At 38.7% G+C, this 13814-nt stretch overlaps 1 protein-coding gene across 6 annotated transcripts in view; it reads left to right on the forward strand.

Moving 5' to 3' along the window:
- Positions 1-13814, forward strand: part of SCAI (suppressor of cancer cell invasion) — a 137281-nt gene that overhangs the window by 98756 nt on the left and 24711 nt on the right. For all 6 annotated transcript variants that reach the window (XR_012382198.1, XM_025888740.2, XM_073905743.1 and 3 more), the window contains one exon: positions 190-271. Coding sequence is in view for 5 of the 6 variants with exons in the window: in XM_025888740.2 (XP_025744525.1) it covers positions 190-271 (82 nt within the window). In the remaining variant the exon portion in view is untranslated. The remainder of the gene's footprint in view (positions 1-189; positions 272-13814) is intronic.

Below are 13814 nucleotides of genomic sequence, written 5' to 3' on the forward strand. Positions count from 1 at the left end.
TAAAACTGCTAACTTGTCTATTCCAGTCAATATAGACATGATTTGTCTTTTGCCAAATTAATCTTTGTTTTTTTGCTCAGTGCTATGATGAAAAGGAGATGTGAGCAGACCAAACTGAGGAGTCAGATTTCTGAGACTTGGCCAATACAGTTGCACAGTTAATCATCGTTACTGTTGTTGTTTCCCTAGCCTTCATCCAGGAGACCTCTACCCTTTCACGAGGAAGCCCCTGTTTATTATCGTGGATTCATCCAACAGTGTCGCATACAAGGTGAGTTCTACGAGCACCATTGTGTGTGTTAGACATGTCACCACCCCCAGGTAAGTAGCCTTAACACCAACCTTTTTATTTTGCTTTATTTTTAAAAATTTTACGCAGTTTGTATTTAGTGTTTCTTTTCTTTTGAGGTTGTGCATGCTAGTCAGGATCTGGTGCTATGAATAGAGGCCAGAAGAAAACGCATGAATGGACACTCAGTGGAAAATAATAAATTCTCCTGCAGGAAAAAAAAATTCAAGATTTCCAAGATCTCTGGTGGGAGGTTTATTTTTGTTATATAACCCAGAGTAATTTTCTTTTATAGAGGTAGGAGTATATGGGCAAATTTTATTTTCTAGTTTTCAGCCTTTTTCCCTTTTACACACCAAGCTGCTGGAGTTTAAATGGAATTTCTATCTCATTTTACACAGTTACAGTCTGAATATCAACATAAATGGTTTTAGATACACTTAATTTTTTTAAAAAATTTGTGACAGTAAGTAAAAAAAGATGGCCCTGAATGCTGAAATAAGTCACAGGGATTTAAAGTGAAAAACCTATGTTTTATATCTTGCTACTGAAGCAATGGTTTTCAGTGACTATGTAAAAACTGCCCATAATGAAACACTTTGAAGATGGATATTAGAATTCAAACCGCGGTAATTTATGGGAAAATGAAAACAATCTTTGTATGTGGTTGGAATATTTCATTAGTTGACAGTATGTTCAAAAATATGCCAGGGACACAGATCTGCCAATTAAAACTATTTCTGTTGTGGGTGTTCATAAAATTAGATGGAGAAGCAAATATTAGTAGATTTATTTCAGGAGAACAACGGAAATAAATGTCTGCTAGCCAAGAGATGACCCCAAGCATATGTTTTCCATCTATTTTTTATGTTTAGTTTCACTTTTTAGAGTTAGTGTCTGAATTTCAAGAGCATCCAACCCACTCTAAATTTTTCAGCATATATCCTGCTACCCATTTTGTCAAGTTTGACATCACAGCTTTTGATTTTTAGGAAAATTAGCTGTATACTTTTGTAAATCATGTGTGTGTTGTTGCTTTTAATCTTTTTGAGGGGGTGGGAAGCTGCTGAAGGAAAGAAAAGCTTTATTGGCTATCTTATTTAAACCTATAAAGCCAGAAAAGTCCAGGCATTTTGTGTCTTCACAGAATCCAAAAGAAGCATTCCTGTGTCTTTGTTAATGAAAAGGAATCATTTGCTTCAGCTTAATGATGTGACAGAATATGTTGATGTACCAGGTCAAGTGTATTACTGAATATGATCTAGCATGTGTTTAGAGTATTTTAGCAGTCCGTTAATTTCTCTCAATTTGATTGGATAATATTTGATACCACTTTTTGTTGTCTCAAGAATATCATTCATTGTACATCCCTGCTATTTCCAAAGTGCTGTTTGGATAGAGAATGAGTATTGAAAGCTGATTTTTAAAAACACCATTGTACATAATTGGAAATGTATTTACCTAAAAATATATCATGATTTAATTCAAAATTTCAATATTCTGACACCCAGGATAACAGTGCACTAATAGAAAGGTTCATTTGTTTGCTTTTGATGACATATGCAATATCACTCCTTTCAAAAATTAAATTGTCCCGAACATACTTATCTTCATATGCACCAGGCAAATCGGAGCACGGCATTGACAAATTTGGTCTTTTTAAAAATTAGTACTATTCAGTACCTCTAAATCAAGTATGCAGTTCTCCGTGTCAACACATGAAGGTGTCTAATGTTTACTTTTCCCCACAAAGCATGTGTGAAAAGTCTTAAATTCCCATTTTGCACATTTCTAATGAGAAAGAACTCTGTGACTGATGTATTATTTCTTTTTTTTTTTAAAGATTTTATTTATTTATTCATGAGAGACAGAGAGAGAGAGAGAGAGAGAGAGAGAGAGGGAGAGAGAGAGGGAGAGGCAGAGGGAGAAGCAGGCTCCCAAGGAGCAGGGAGCCCGATGCGTGACTCGATCCCAGGACCCTGGGATCATGACCTGAGCCGAAGGCAGACGCTTAACCATCTGAGCCACCCAGGCGCCCTGATGTATTATTTCTTGAGTACCGACTTTGCTGTATATGTTTCCTGAACATGTTTGATAATGTTTCTTCATATAAGTACCAACATTCCATGTATATTTCTTCATTTAAATATTACTTTTTTATTTTTATGAGAGTAACTCATGCATATAGTTTAAAGCTGTAGTTCTCAACTCTTTCTGTGTATCAGAAACATTTGAGTCCTTCTTAAAACCATCTGTCCTTGAGCCCTAACTCCTGTGATTCTGCATCGCTTGACCTGGGGTGGGTGTTGGGTGTCATTGCAATTCCAGTGTGTGTCAGGGTGGGGACCCCGCAGTCAGCGAGTTCCCACACATGTTACCAAAAATGGCAGTTCCTGTTCTCCTGCCCTGCTCCCATTTGCCTTCTCCCAGAGGCCACCAGTTACATCTTTTGTGACTGATTATTTGGGTGTTTAGCCATCATTTGTCTAAATAACATGCTCATGTTGATATTTCTCGATTCTTCAGTTTTAGGCATTATGTCATACTGTCCCAATCTGGAAGGGAAATTTAGCTCTTTCCTCTTCCTATCCCCAGCTCACAGTTATACTTTTTACCTTGACTTCCATCATGATTTTGATTCACTGAATATTTAGTGCTTATATTATAATGACTAGAAGACGTGTTTAACATCTAAGCCATATAGTAAACTTTTTCTTTCCTGTGCAACTTCCTCCTTTTCCTGGAGCAAACAATTATGTAACGTTGTTCCTTGTTTTTGTCTGAACGTCACATTGATTCAGCCCCAATCTGCTCACCAGTTGCCTTCATCTTCTTTTAGGTTGTTCAGATGTGTCTGTCTCTTAATTTTCTCTTGGTGCCGAATTACCCCCCTCCCCCAGAGCCTCTGAAGGTGCCCTCTACAGAGCCCTCACCCCAGAATCTCATTTCATTATTATCCTGGGACGTCTTCCTCTCTTCTTTGTTTCCCGGATCCCATGTATTCCTCTTGGACTCTCATTTCATTTGCCCTCATCTTGGTGCAGCATCTCCAGGAGCAACTTCCTAAGAATGTTGAACAGGAGGTAAAATATTTGAGGTCTTGAACTTCTTCAGTTGTTCTTTAATTTACTCTCATGCTTGAATGATGGTTTTGGTAGAGATTAGAAATTATTTCCCTTCAGAATTTGAAAGGGTTTGTTGTATTGCTTTCCAGCTTCCAGTATTTCCTAAGAAGTAAAAAAGCATTCTCATTCTTGATTCTTTTATGTGACCTGTTTTCAGTCTCTGGGAACTCTGGAAACATACAGGATCGTCAGTTTGAGCCCCAGTGTTTTTCAACTTCTTAAACAGGGTGCCCTGGTCTGGGTTTGCTTTTTCATGCTGCTTGGCATGTACTTCATGGGTCCTTTCAACATAGAAACTCCATCCAATTTTGTGACTCTCCCCATTTTCTCTGTTCTATCTTTTGGGACCTTGGGACCTTCTGTCATTCCTATATTGGACCTTCTAGTCTAGTCCTCTGATTTTCTTGCCCTTTATTTTCCATCTCCTGCTCCTTTTGCTCTTTAGAAAATTCCATTGCCTTTGTCTTCTAACCTGTGAGATTTCTCATTTGTTTTCTGGATGTTTCTTTCATAAAAATGTAGATGTATGTGTGTGTGTATAAGACATGTGCATACACATACATGTCTTATCTTGTTGGTTTTTTTTTTTATCTTGGTTGAAGCATCTTCTCTTACCTTTGAAAATACCATGGTATCTTTTTCCTCTTTGTTGATTCGTTTCTTTTTGGTTTCGTCTATATATTTCATGTTAGGGACTTTGCTCAGGGTATTGTAATGTTTGCTCAGATTTAAGAGTGGAAGCTAACACAATGATTGGAATGTTTGAGGTTGTGGATAGGGCCTGTCACTCTGAGACGCTCAGTGTGACGATCTAGCTGGACCACTTAGCTGGTTAATCTCTGATGTCAGTATCTTCAGGTCTTTCTTCATGGTCTGGTCATATTTACCAGAGCAGACTCAACTCTTCTGCCTGGAATGTAAGGATCTGACTATCAGCACTATGCTTTGTGTTTCCTAAAGTCTGTATGTGTGTTTATGTTTGTATATTCATGTATCTTTATGTCTCCATTGCCTTACACTTAAAATATTCTTCGTAATAGGTGTTGAATGATGAAATGAAGGTACTTGCTATTATTTTGTAGATGAGGAAATTTTGCTTATGGAGGTTAAGTATTTTGCCTAATTGATTCCAGCAGCCTTTCTCACTCCAAAGCCTAACCTCTCTCCACACTTAGCAAAAGAGGAGTTTTGCATGTTAGTCCGAGCCTCATTTCAGTGGGGGGCAGAGGGGGTTTGAAATGCCAAGATCTATGTAAGAAGTATGGCCCACTCTTTGGCTCTCAGATTGTCATTAGGGAATGGGCAAATTGAAATGGCCCTATCTGTAGTAATACAGTACTAGTGGGAGTAAAATAAACCCCTCAGTCATTCTGGGTGACACGTCTTTTAGTTCTGCTTTCTTCTCTTTGGAAGAAGAAAATCCTTTGAGTATTTAAATATTTGCGACAGAACTGGATCTCTGCCAGTGAACATGACTTATGCATTTGTCAAAACAGTGATATTTATGTAAACAGCCCCATCCTAAGGTATTTGACTGATGGCTACAGATGGCCGCAGTCTGTTAAGGCATTCACCCTCCTAACCAGAGCGTGTTAAAAGCTCTTCTGCCAGTCAGCTGCGTTCATTCCATTTCTTCTTTGCTACTTTGGAAGACATTCTCTCTCTCTCTCTTTTTTTTTTTGGGTGTTCTACGATTATACTGTGATATGTCTACATTTTGTTTCTTTATATAACCTGTTGGGATTTGTTGGATGTCTTGAATTGAAATGTTGGAGTTTTTCATTATTGCTGGAAAATTCTCTGCCATTATCTCTTCAAATATTGGCGGTCCCCTGGCTTCTCTTTCATCCCCTTCTGGAACTCATCATACATGTATATTATTAGCACAGCATTCTCCCTGTGTCTTCCACATCTCTTGACTTCTTTTCTACATTTTCCATCTTTTTGTCTATCTGGTTGAGATTTGGATAATTTCTTCTGATCTGTCTTTCAGTTCACACATTCTTTCTTTAGCTGCAATTAACTTGCTTTTAAACCCATTTGTTGGGGCGCCAGGTGGCTCAGTTGGTTAAGCAACTGCCTTTGGCTCAGGTCATGATCCTGGAGTCTCAGGACTGCGTCCTGCATTGGGCTTCCTGCTCAGCAGGGAGTTTGCTTCTCCCTCTGACCCTCCCACCTCTCATGTGCTTTCTCTCTCTCTCTCATTCTCTCTCTCTCAAATAAATAAATAAAATCTTTAAATAAAAAGAATAAATAAATAAACCCATTTGTTGAGTTTTATATTGGTTGTGTTTTATTTCTAGAAGTTCTGTTTGGTTCCTTTTAAAATAACCCATTGCCTTTTTTATAGTTTCCTCTTTTCTGTTTTCAAGTTTGTTCTTTATTTCTTTAAACTTAATAAGCATACTTATTTTATTACTTATTATCTATCTGAGAATTCTTATACCTGAAATCTGCTTTTGCTGCTGAAAGACACCCTTTGGTATTTTTGTATTCTTGAATGCTTGATGACCTTTGACCAGTTTCTTATCATTATCCTTAAAACTGTTTGTGGGAAAGTCACTGAGCCCTAGAATGAAGGTACTTTCATCCAGGGACAGTGTGTGTGTGCTTTGGCTAGACACCTGGAGACATTACCATGTCGGGACCATGTTTTTAGGATTACCTTCATGGTATGAATTTGGGCTGCAAACGTGAGAGGGGAGCTTATAATTACAATCCTTGGGCACTCTTCTTTTTTTGTTTGTCTCTGCTCTGTTCAGTACTGAGAAAATTTTCCTTGCAGGCCTCTTGAAGAATGGTCATGGGGAAGAAAGGTGAAAAGTTTGGTTTTGGTTCATCCTTACACGAAAGGTGTAGCCCTTTAGGATTCCAATTTAACAGGGCTGGGTTCCTATCAGAGTCCCATCTTAGGCAGACCCCGCTCTCAGGGGTCCCCTTCTCTGGATTAGATCTTTAAAACCTAAATTCAAGTTGTTTGATTGCCTCAGGGCAAAAGAGATCTGGAGACAGTTTATTTTCTGTTTCTTCTGCTGGTTTTTCCACATCTCTGTGAGCTCTTATCATTGGAGTGGCCCTGGGCCTCTGTCATTGTTCCTCTTTTTTGCAGCTACAACTCACTCCCTTGATGCCCTTACTTAGTTTCATGACTTTAATTACGATCTCTGTGTGACAGTTTCCAAACCTGTCTCCAGCCCAGACCTCTCTCTGTTACTGCAGACTCAAATATAATCTACCTACTCCAGATCTCTGATTGGTAATTCTAATCGAGATCGCAAATTTCCCATGCCCAAGACAGAATCCCTGGACCTCTTCCACCTCCAGCTTTCCCCAGCACACCTTTATAGTTGCCCCAGCCCAAATCCTTGGTTTCATACTTGCCTCCTCTTTCCCTCACACTCCACATCCATTTCAGGCAGTCCCTTGGCTGTACCAGATATATCTAGAATCTTACCACCTCCACTGCCCTCACCTGGCCGATGCCGCCACTGTCTTTGCCCTGAACTACTGAAGCAGCTCCCTCCCTCCTGCCCTTGCTCCCCTACAGAGTGTGCCTGTATGTCAGATCACGTCCCTAGCCTCCTCATCTCACCCAGGGCGAAGGCTTCATGTTATCTGCCCTCACACACCTTCTCCCTTCAGAGGCATCGCTGAGCCTATCCCTTGCCAGTCTCCCTATCAGTTCTCTTCAAGCACATTGACCTTGCTATGCCTCTAACATACATGGCATTCAGCTGCTTAGGATCTTTGTGTCTCTTCCCTCTGCCTTGAATCCTCTTCCAAAGATACCCACTTTGTTGTTCAGGTGTCTGATAGGTTGAAGCTTCTCAGTAGGGTCTTCCCTGATTGCCCTATTTAAAATCATATGCCCCCCCTTCATTCTTTATCCACTTCTGTGGTTTTTTTTTTTTTAATGATCTATGTAGTATCATACACTATTCTAGGCACTTTACAAATATTAACACGTGTAATCCTTAGAAACCCAGTGTGTTACTTTTATTATTCCCATTTTACTGATAAGAAAATCAAGGCAGGGGCACTGAGTGGCTCAGTCACTTAAGCGGCTGCCTTTGGCTCAGGTCTGATCCCAGGGTCCTAGGATTGAGCCCCACATTGGGCTCCCTGCTCATTGGGGAGCCTGCTTCTCTCTCTCCCTTTCTCTCTCTGCCCCTCATGTTCTCTCTCACTCGCTCTGCTCGCTCTCAAATAAATTAAAAATCTTAAAAAAAAAAGGAAGAAAAAGAAAAAATCAAGCCACAGAAAGGTTAAGTAATTTGTCCAAGGTCACACACACAGCTAGTAGGTGGCTGAGTTGGGATTTAAACAATCTGATTGTAAAGTCTGTGCTGCTAACCATACTCTGCTGTCTTTTTCCATGTGTAGCACTAGTCACCTTCTGTATTACATAACTGCTTTGTTTACTGTGGGTCTCTACCTGCCATCTCCACCCCCATCTAAACGCCAGCTCCAGGAAAACAGGTTTTTTTCTTTTTTAAATCTGTTTCGTTTACTGCTGTATCCTACCACCTAGAACAGTCTCTAGTCAGTAGGTTCAAGGAGTATTTGTTGAAGAAAAGAGAGCTTTAAAAATGATACTGTGTACTGTTTTAAAGTTGTAAAGATGTTTTAAAGTTATCTGTTAAATAGATAATTTTCTGGGAGAAAAAAATCTAACGGCTATAAGAAGAAGAACCCAATCAGGGTATGAAATAGAGGGAAATGATTGAAGTTATCTCCTTTTCCCCCACAAGAAAGGCTAGCCCTTTGTAGTTCACCAGTAAATACTTTTAAACTTTTAGAATCAAATATACAATTCCAGAGCAATGAAGACCAGAACTATCCATTCAATAGCAATTAGGTCACAAGACACTTGTATGACCTTGAGCGTGTCCTTGGTCTTTTCTGTGCCTTTTTTTCTTTCTCTGTAAAGTAGGTTGGCAATACTGATCTTACAGTATTGTTAAGATTACAAGTTATGATCTATGAAGCCTAGGATAATCCCTGAAAAATAGTATTAGCACTCAGTAAATGATAGAAATTATTATGATATTGACTATTTCAAGACACAAATAACACACACAAAAGAAAAGCCTACCCCAGATTAGTTTATCATTATAGATTAGAAAAAAATAAAATACTAGTAAATAGACTTGTAAATAGATTAATAGAGTAATCTAACAAAAGAGTTTATCTGAATTGTACATGAATTTTTTGAAAATCAATCAATATTATATACTATGCCAATAGGATAAATAAGAAAAATCACATGCTTAACTTAGAGGTCATTTTGTACCCATTCTTTTAAAATAATAATTTATTTTATAAATAAATCTAGCACTCATTCTTTTTTTTTTTTTTTTTTAAGAATTACTCATTTGAGAGAGAGAGTGCACGAGTGGGGGAAAGGGCATTAGGAGAGAATCCTCAAGCAGACTTCCCACTGGGTGTGGAGTCCTACTCAGGGCTCAGTCCCAAGATCCTGAGATCATGACCTGAGCCAAAATCAAGAGTTGGACACTTAATCGACTAAGCCACCCAGGCACCCTGCACCCTGAGTACACATTCTTTTTTTTTTTTTTTAAGATTTATTTATTTTAGAGAGAGAGTGTGGCGGGGGGAGGGGTAGAGGGAGCAGAAGAGAGAAACCCAAGCAGACTACATGCTCAGCATGGAGCCCCACTTGGGGCTCACTCCCATGACCCTGAGATCACAACCTGTGTCAAAGAGTTGGACACTTAACCAACTGCACCACCCAGGCATCCCCCCAGTACTCATTCTTAATTTTGAAAAAAAAGCTCAGCTTATGAGAAAAGCTACTATATTAAGTAGCCAATTTTGAACTTTGAGTGAGAAACATTGAAAGTATTCTTAGTTAAAATAAGCAAGAAAAAGAGAGTGCCTGCTATCATCCTTGTGACTGATCTTGTTTTAGTCCTGACCAGAATTGTTTAATATTCCCAAAATAAAACAATAAAAAAGTTTGTCCAGGCTAATAAGAGGTGTAAATATTGAAAAGAAAGAGGGACAGCTGGGTGGTTCAGTCAGTTAAGTGTCTCCCTTTGTCTCAGGTCATGATCCCAAGGTCCTGGGATTGAGCCCTGCATTGGGCTCCTTGCTCAGTGGGGGACCTGCTTCTCCTCTGCCTGCTGCTCCCCCTGCTCTCTCACTCTCTCTCTGTCAAATAAATAAATAAAATCTTTTTAAAAAATACTGAGGGATGCCTGGGTGGCTCATCCATTAAGCATCTGCCTTCAGCTCAGGTCCTGGGGTCCTGGGATTGAGTCCCACATCGGGGCTCCTTGCCCAGCAGGGAGCCTGCTTCTCCCTCTCTGCCTGCCACTCTCCGTCCTTGTGCTCTCTCCCACTGTCAAATAAATAAATAAAATCTTTTTTAAAAAATTAAAAATATTGAGGGGCGCCTGGGTGGCTCAGTCGTTAAGCGTCTACCTTCGGCTCAGGTCATGATCCCAGGGTCCTGGGATTGAGCCCCGCATCGGGCTCCCTGCTCAGCGGGAAGCCTGCTTCTCCCTCTCCCACTCCCCCTGCTTGTGTTCCCTCTCTCACTGTGTCTCTCTCTGTCAAAAAATAAATAAAAAATCTTTTAAAAATAATTAAAAATATTGAAAAGAAATAGAAATTCTTAATTATAAATGATATAATTTTATATTTAGAAAATCCTAAGGAATCACAGAAAAACAATATGCATACAAATTCAGCAAAGTAGTTAGATATGGGATGAATATATAAAAATGAATAGCAGTGTTTATATGAGCTATAGCAAGTTAAAATTTCTGCAATGTATTGGGGCGCCTGGGTGGCTCATTTGGTTAAGTGGCCAACTCTTGGTTTCAGTTCAGGTCATGATCTCAGGGTCGTGGAATCGAGCCCCGTGTCAGGCTCCTTGCTCAGTGGGGAATCTGCTTGAGGATTCTCTCTCTTTCCCTCTCCTTCTGCCCCTCTGCCCACTCAATGCTCTCTCTCTCTCTCTCTCTCTCTAAAATAAATAAAATCTTTAAAAAATTTTCTTCAGTGTATATTCCATTTATATGCATTAGCCATAATTTTTTAAACATAATAGCATTAAATCATATAAAAAATAAATAAGATAATCCTATGGGAATTAAACTATAAAATTAATTACTGAATGGGTTTGAACAGAGACATGCAAGGTATCCTTAAAGAAACTGTTTCCCAGCCCTAATATTTAAATATAATCTTTGGTGATTAACATAACAATAAAAAATTAAAAAAAAATATAATCTGATAGGAGGAAATCAGAGGTCCCCAAGGTCACCCCCAGGCTCAGCGATTCACAAGGAGTGATAATTCTTAGCATATAATCACACTCACTACTAAGATTTATCACAGTAAAAGGATACAGCGTAAAATCTCAAAGGAAAAAGGCACATGCTATCAAGTCCAGAGAAAAGCAAGCACAAACTTCCACGAGGCCAGTGATGTCACACAGGATGCACTCAGTTCTTCTTACAAGTGAGACAACATGGGTGAAATGTCTACCAGCGAGGCTCACTAGGGACTCAGTGCCCATGGTTTTCACTGGGGACTCATTGTGTAGGCACCCTCTGCCTGGCACATACTAACATGCCATTGTCCCAGAAGAAAAGCAGGTGCTCAGCATAAACCATCTTGTTTATACAGTCCAGGTAAAGTGAATTGCTCTTACCAGTTCTGCTAATGGTGGGAACCCTCCCCAAATCTAAGTCCCCAGAAGCCAGCCTACGGCCAGCCTTGTAAGCAGGCAGTCAGGCTTGCAGTCAGGCTTGTTAGGCAACTCTCTCCACAGGGTATTGGGGGGAAAAAAAAGAAGAGAAAGGTTGGTCAACAAGGGAAGCAAAGAAAAAGGAGACCTTGGGACATAAATAATAGCCATCTGCATTTTAATACTATCCAAGAACAAGATCATCAGGGCCAAAGATCCAGAAGGCCATCTCTGCAGTGTGGATAAATGACTCAAGCTGCCTTATCTGAAGAATGCTCCTTAATATCATTCAACTTACTCCCTTTGTTTTGATTGCAAGAGATTGCTAATTTACTTGTTTAATTTTTTATATTGATACTATATTCACAAAGTCACAAAATCAAAAATTTTAAAAAGGCTTATATTGATATCTCTTTATACCTCCCAGTCTCAATTCACTCACTCTCTTTCTCTCTATGGGTAATCACTGTTGTCTGTTTCTTGTTTATCCTTCTAGAATTTTTTTAACGTATATATAAGCCAAAACAAATACATAGTCTTAGCTATATAAATGGCAGTTAACATGCTATATACAACTGTTCTACAGCTTACTTCGTTTTCACTTAATGAGAAATGTTGCGGGGGGGGGTGCCTGGGTGGCTCAGTCAGCTAAGTGTCCAACTCTTGATTTTGCCTCGGGTCATGATCTTACGGTCATGAAATTGAGCCCCATGTCGGGCTCCATGCTGGGCGTGGAGCCTGCTTAAGATTCTCTCCTTCCCCCTTTCCCCTCTGTGCCCCCCTCCCACCCTACTCTCTCTCTCTCTCTCTCTCAAAAAAAAAAAAAAATGTTGGAGATCTTTCCATATCCCTTCATAAAGAACTTCTTTGTTCTTTTCTTTTTTTAATAACTGCATAGTATTCCACTGTATGGTTGTGCCAGAATTTATTTTACCATTTTACCAATCCCTTGTTGCTGGTCATTTGGTTGTTTCTAGTCTTTACTGTTACAACCAGTGCTGCAAGGAATAACTTACGGCTTAATGTTATCACAAGTTTGAGAATATATTGTTAGTATAAATTTTTAGTTGTAGAATTCCTGTGTTAATGGAATATAGATGCTGCCAAATTGTCTTCTAAAGAATTTGTTCCAGTTTATACTCCTATCATCTTCATATGAGTATTTGTTTCCCCATATTCTTGCCAACAGTGTATATTCTCAAACTTTTGGAAATTTTGCTAAACTGGTAGGTTAAAAAATGATATTGTAGCGTAGCTTTGATTTTATTTCTCTTATCAGTAACGTTAAGCATCTTTTTCATGTATTTGAGTTAGTTGTATTCCCTTTTCTGTGAATTCCCTGTTGTCTTCCACTCATTCTTCTATTGGATCAGTGGTCTTTTTCTTATGGATTTGGAGAAGCTCTTTCTATATTAAGGAGATTAATCTTTGTAATGTGCCTTGCAAATATTTTCCCCAGTTCATCATTTCACTTTTGATTTAGCTTATGCTGTATTTTACTATGCACAAGCCTTTGATTTTGTAACTGGGCTTATTAATCTTTTTTTTAAGTTTCTTTGTTTTTTTAAGTACTCTCTACACCCAACATTGGGCTTGAATTTATGACTCAAGATCAAGTGTTGCTTGCTCTTCCAACTGAATCAGCCAGCACCCCAGGGTTTATTAATCTTAATCATAATAGAAAGATCTTCTCGGTTATAAAATAATAACACTTATTTTCTTATATTTTCTTTCAACACTTTTATTGCTTTTTTTTTTTACATTTAAATCTTTGATATATTTGGAATTATCCAAGTGTGTGGTGCAAAGTATGGAGCCAACTTTTTTCTAGATGGCTATCCAGTTTTTTCCCTACTGGATAGCCATCTAGCCATTAAATTTTCCTACTTTCTTAAAAATTTTATTTTATTAATTTATTTTAAGTAATCTCCACACCCAACGTGTGACTTAAACTCATGACTCTGAGATCAAGAGTCACATGCTCTTCCAACCAAGCCAGCCAGGCACTCCAAATTTTCCTACTTCCTAATTTGAAATATCATCTTTATCATATATACTGAAGTCCTGTCTGTTTTGGGGTCTGATTTTGGATTCTTTGTTCTCTTCCCTTGGTCTTCTGTCTACTCTTATGCCAGTGCCACATATTTTTAGTTACTGAGGCTTTAAAGTATGTTTCAGTATCTCATGAATCTAGTTCCCTCTCTTTGTTCTTCTTTTTCAGAGTTTTCCTGGCTAATCTACTTTTTCCATATGAACTTTAGAATTATTTTTTTCAGTTGCAGGGAAAAATATCTGTGGCCATTTTTATTGAGGTTGGTTCAAATTTTAATAAATTAGTGTAATGGTATCTTTAGAATGAGTTTCTCTCTAAGAACATATTGTGTCTTTCCATCCTTTAGAGAAAGGATATCCTTAATCAGGCAGAGAGTGTTCTAGTTCGAGTATCAGCTTTAATTCTCACTGTAAATTAACATATTGACATTCTGGTTTTATACATCATTCTGTGTAAGCAGTTAATTTCATTCACAATGAGAAATGGTTGCAGTCTTCTCTGATTACTCCCCAGTAAGTCAGGTTTTAGAGCCTGTAAGGCGGAGAGCCAGATTCTAGAGCTTGGAAAATCCACCCTTGTAAATAATTGGTGTACATTGCCTATTTTGGCAGATAGCCAGACGATCTT

This window comes from Callorhinus ursinus, unplaced genomic scaffold, assembly GCF_003265705.2.
Source record: "Callorhinus ursinus isolate GAN/ISIS: 27379988/994484 unplaced genomic scaffold, GSC_fseal_2.0 scaffold24, whole genome shotgun sequence".
Classification (NCBI taxonomy): Eukaryota; Metazoa; Chordata; class Mammalia; order Carnivora; family Otariidae; genus Callorhinus; species Callorhinus ursinus.